The sequence below is a fragment of the Buceros rhinoceros genome, unplaced genomic scaffold, assembly GCF_000710305.1.
Source record: "Buceros rhinoceros silvestris isolate BGI_N320 unplaced genomic scaffold, ASM71030v1 scaffold5395, whole genome shotgun sequence".
In the NCBI taxonomy this organism is placed as follows: Eukaryota; Metazoa; Chordata; class Aves; order Bucerotiformes; family Bucerotidae; genus Buceros; species Buceros rhinoceros.
The window spans coordinates 43,168-46,586 of NW_010412178.1; the positions used below are offsets into that span (position 1 = coordinate 43,168).

General features: G+C 54.4%; 1 protein-coding gene across 1 annotated transcript in view; it reads left to right on the forward strand.

Annotated features, from left to right (window-relative positions):
• Window positions 1–2,916, forward strand: part of LOC104493572 (E3 ubiquitin-protein ligase RNF213-like) — a gene marked incomplete at its 3' end in the record, with an annotated part of 44,910 nt that extends 41,994 nt beyond the window's left edge. Inside the window, exons 55-59 of the mRNA XM_010136282.1 lie at window positions 445–536; window positions 957–1,214; window positions 1,414–1,549; window positions 2,337–2,505; window positions 2,721–2,916. Of these exons, the coding sequence (XP_010134584.1) occupies window positions 445–536; window positions 957–1,214; window positions 1,414–1,549; window positions 2,337–2,505; window positions 2,721–2,916 (851 nt within the window). The remainder of the gene's footprint in view (window positions 1–444; window positions 537–956; window positions 1,215–1,413; window positions 1,550–2,336; window positions 2,506–2,720) is intronic.
• Between the last annotated feature and the right edge of the window lie 503 nt (window positions 2,917–3,419).

Sequence of the window (3,419 nt, forward strand, 5' to 3'; positions counted from 1 at the left end):
GTGACATGCCTGGCAGAAGCTCGCAGCAGGAACACGGAGGACGCTGTGTTGACTGTCCATCTGTTTCTACTGCAGCTTCACAATATCAGCCCAGCAGGTAGAAAGATGCTGGAAAGCTCTGGGAGATCCCCAGCAGGCTTGTGGTGGTGGGGCTTTAACCGGGACCGGTGTCGGTGGTTTCCTCTTCCTGGGACAGTCTCCATCTCAGGAAACCGGTGAGAAGCCAGGGAGGGCCATGAGCTTGTTCAAAGCACTCAGGCCAGACCAGCTTGAGGGCATGAGCAGACTGGGAGAAGGTTTGCTCCAAGAAGGCTTCTGTGTCATCTCTTCTGCTCTCAGTTCCTCTTATTTTGACATCATCCTACTCCTTGCTGTCAAGAAACTCAACAGAACTCTTGGCAGACCGCAGGTGAAAATTCACGTAGTCCTTTGTGTCTTCTACAGAGGAGAGTGGAGCCTTGAGCATCCTGCAGGAGATCAAGGACCGGGAAGAATGGGAGACCTCCTTCAAAGCCCTGGCTCAGCCCTTCTTCCAGGTATGCCTGTGCTCACTGGTACCACATACCCAGAGCGCAGCTTTGCTGCTGGTTGTGTCCTTGTCCAGACGCATCCATTGAGCTCAGGGTGTTCCCACGTGGAAGGAAAGAGATTAGTCCCCTCTTTTTTAGAGCTGGGACCACATCCAGATGTGGTCTCCTGCTCTGCTCCTGCAGAGAGTTGCCTTCTGGGTGCTTTTTGTATTCAGATCCTCCTGGGAAGCCAGTAGGGTTTCTTCCCTTGGAGAAGATCACCAGCGAGTTTCTCCCTGGGCAGTTCTGTTCTTGTCCCTTTGGTGGCAAATTCTCACCACGCCCCCCCACTTCTCCAGAGCCCTCATTGCTTTTCTTTGCCCTAAAGACCCTGTGAATCCCCTCGGGCTGCTTGGGTGGCTCCTAACACCCCTTGGGTTCTTGCAGGAATTGGAGCAGAAGCTGAGTTCTGTCAAGGAGCAGAGAATGCGTGAAGGTCCCCATGGCTCCAGCCTCCTTCTGCAAATAGCTTATGGCCAGACGCTGCCTTTCCAAGACCTGCCGAGTCGGGGGTTGATCAACCAGCCCTGCATGTGGAGATTTGAGCAGAAGATGACCATCCAGACCGTGATGCATTTCCTGCAGCAGGAAGATGGAGAAGGCACTGGAAATCCATACCCTATTCTGCTGGAGCTCCTGTCCAAGGTTGGCTGTGAGAACATCCCCTCCTCACAAAGCACGTGCGATAGATTCAACCCGGTTGGTGTCTGTGGGCACTGGGGTAACTTTTTTCCCTCCCATGTTTCTTTGGAGCATGCAAGCAAGACAAGGTCCTTCTCCAGGTTACCCTGTGGAGCCAGGTGGGATCCCTGTCCCTTGAATCACTCTGAATTTTCTCTTCCAGCTCGAGAACATCCCACACATCCGACACCTGCCTGACATTTTCCGTCTGCAGAATGCCCTGATCCACTTCTTCCAAAACATCCATGAAGGGGAAGAATGCACAGTGCAGCAGTTCCTGGACCAGCCTGGACTTTCAGGTGCAGTATGGAATTCCGCCATGCTGGGATGCATGCGTTAGACACCTCTCAGCACCCAGATGCTCCACTGAGAAGCTCCTGTCATAGACTGCATGGTGGAGTCAACCCAAGAGCAGCCCATTGAGGCTGGGGGTGCCTCTGCAGGAGTTTTGGGAGGGGAATTTAGGAGAGGGTGGAGGCATTGAGATGGATCTAAGGCAGCTACTGTCTCTTGGGGCCTTTGGTGCTTGGTGAGGTTCTCCTGCTGTGAGCAAGCAAGTTACGTGGGACGGGCTTTACAGCTCCTAAGTCACGGTGCCTGGTTGATTGGTGTCCCAGCTCGAGCCAATGTGCAGCACAGTGTGGGGTGACACCTCCAGTGATGTATCGTTTGACCTGACACATCTCCTGGAAGGATGCTTTGACGGGGCTGTTTTCTCCTCTCTCTGTGTTCACAGAGGACCAGCGTTTGTCTTTCAGCAGAGCTATAGAGACGATCCAGAAGGTTTGGAGCAATATTAAGATGAACCCATCCAGCTCAGGTGCATGGTCATCCCCAGCGTGTCACATCCCTCCTTATCGATGGTTTCTTCTGGAGCTATTCCAAAGCCGAGCTGCTTCCTGCAACAACCCTTCCCGGCAACATCCCTGAGCTCATTCGCTTTCCACCTGCTCAAAGCAAATTCAAAACCCTTCTAAAAATACCAAACCTGATAGAACACCCCCTCCCCCCCTCCGAGACCTCAGGGAAAGGGGATTTCCCCTGGGAGACACCTGGCAAATCAAGGACCCTTCTGCCCTTTTACAGGCACCAACATCCTGCCGGACCTCTCGCCGAGCGACATCAACGCCAACACTGCGGTCCGTCACCTCCTCCCCACCCAGCCGTCCATCAGTCTCCTGGTGACCATGTTCCTCATACAGCTGCAAAACGGCTGCGTTGACATAGCTGCGCAGGTCACCAGGGAGAGGCAGCGGTAGGTCTCAAGGCTTGTCCATCTCCTCCACACTCCCTAAAGGCCCCAGGAGAGGTTTTCAGGGCTGGCACGGGGCTTGCAGGAGAGCTGTGGCGGCCACACGATGCCATTGCAAGGTCCTGGTGTCTTTGTGTTCAGCAAAGCGGGTCCTGGATGGCAGAGTAGGACAAGGTGAGAGGTCCCATAACTGCACAGAGTGACCTTTTCTCTCCCAGGTCCATCTCCGCAGAAGAGGTGAAGCCCTCCTCCGTTCTGGCCATAACCAAGAGTGATCTGGTGACCATGGCGCTTGCCAACTGGCAGTACGAGATAGATGAAGATGGCACCAAGACAACCTACTTCGACTTCCAGATGCTGCAGCGGCAAGTGGTTCAGCGTTTCCTCAGTGGAAAACCCATCATCAAGGCTCAGGTGAGCTCAGCACTGGCCGAGTTGGGTTGTCCCTGGTCAGCTGGGGTTGGGGTCTGCTTCCAGCCTCTTCTGCCTTCCAGGCCTCTTTGAGGCCTTTCTGGAGTCAGCAAACTCAACCAAAGCCATGGGCAGATGCCTGCTGTGCATCTCTCTCTGTTCCTTGGGTTTGAAGGAGTGCCATGGCCAGAAACCACTGTTGTGGTCATGAAATGGTGGCCTGAAAGGTAAATGTGAGGACCTACAGCCCTGTCTGTGTCCAATTTTGGGCCCCTCACTGCAAGAAGGATGTTGAGGGGCTGGAACGTGTCCAGAGAAGGGCAGCGAAGCTGGAGCAGGGTCTGGAGCACAAGTGTGCTGAAGAGCGGCAGAGGAACCTGGGGGCGTTGAGCCTGGAGAGAAGGAAAATCAGGGGAGACCTTCTGGCTCTGACAACTCCCTGACAGGAGGGTGGAGTGAGGTGGAGGTCAATCTGTTCTCCCCAGGAACAAGCAACAGGATGAGAG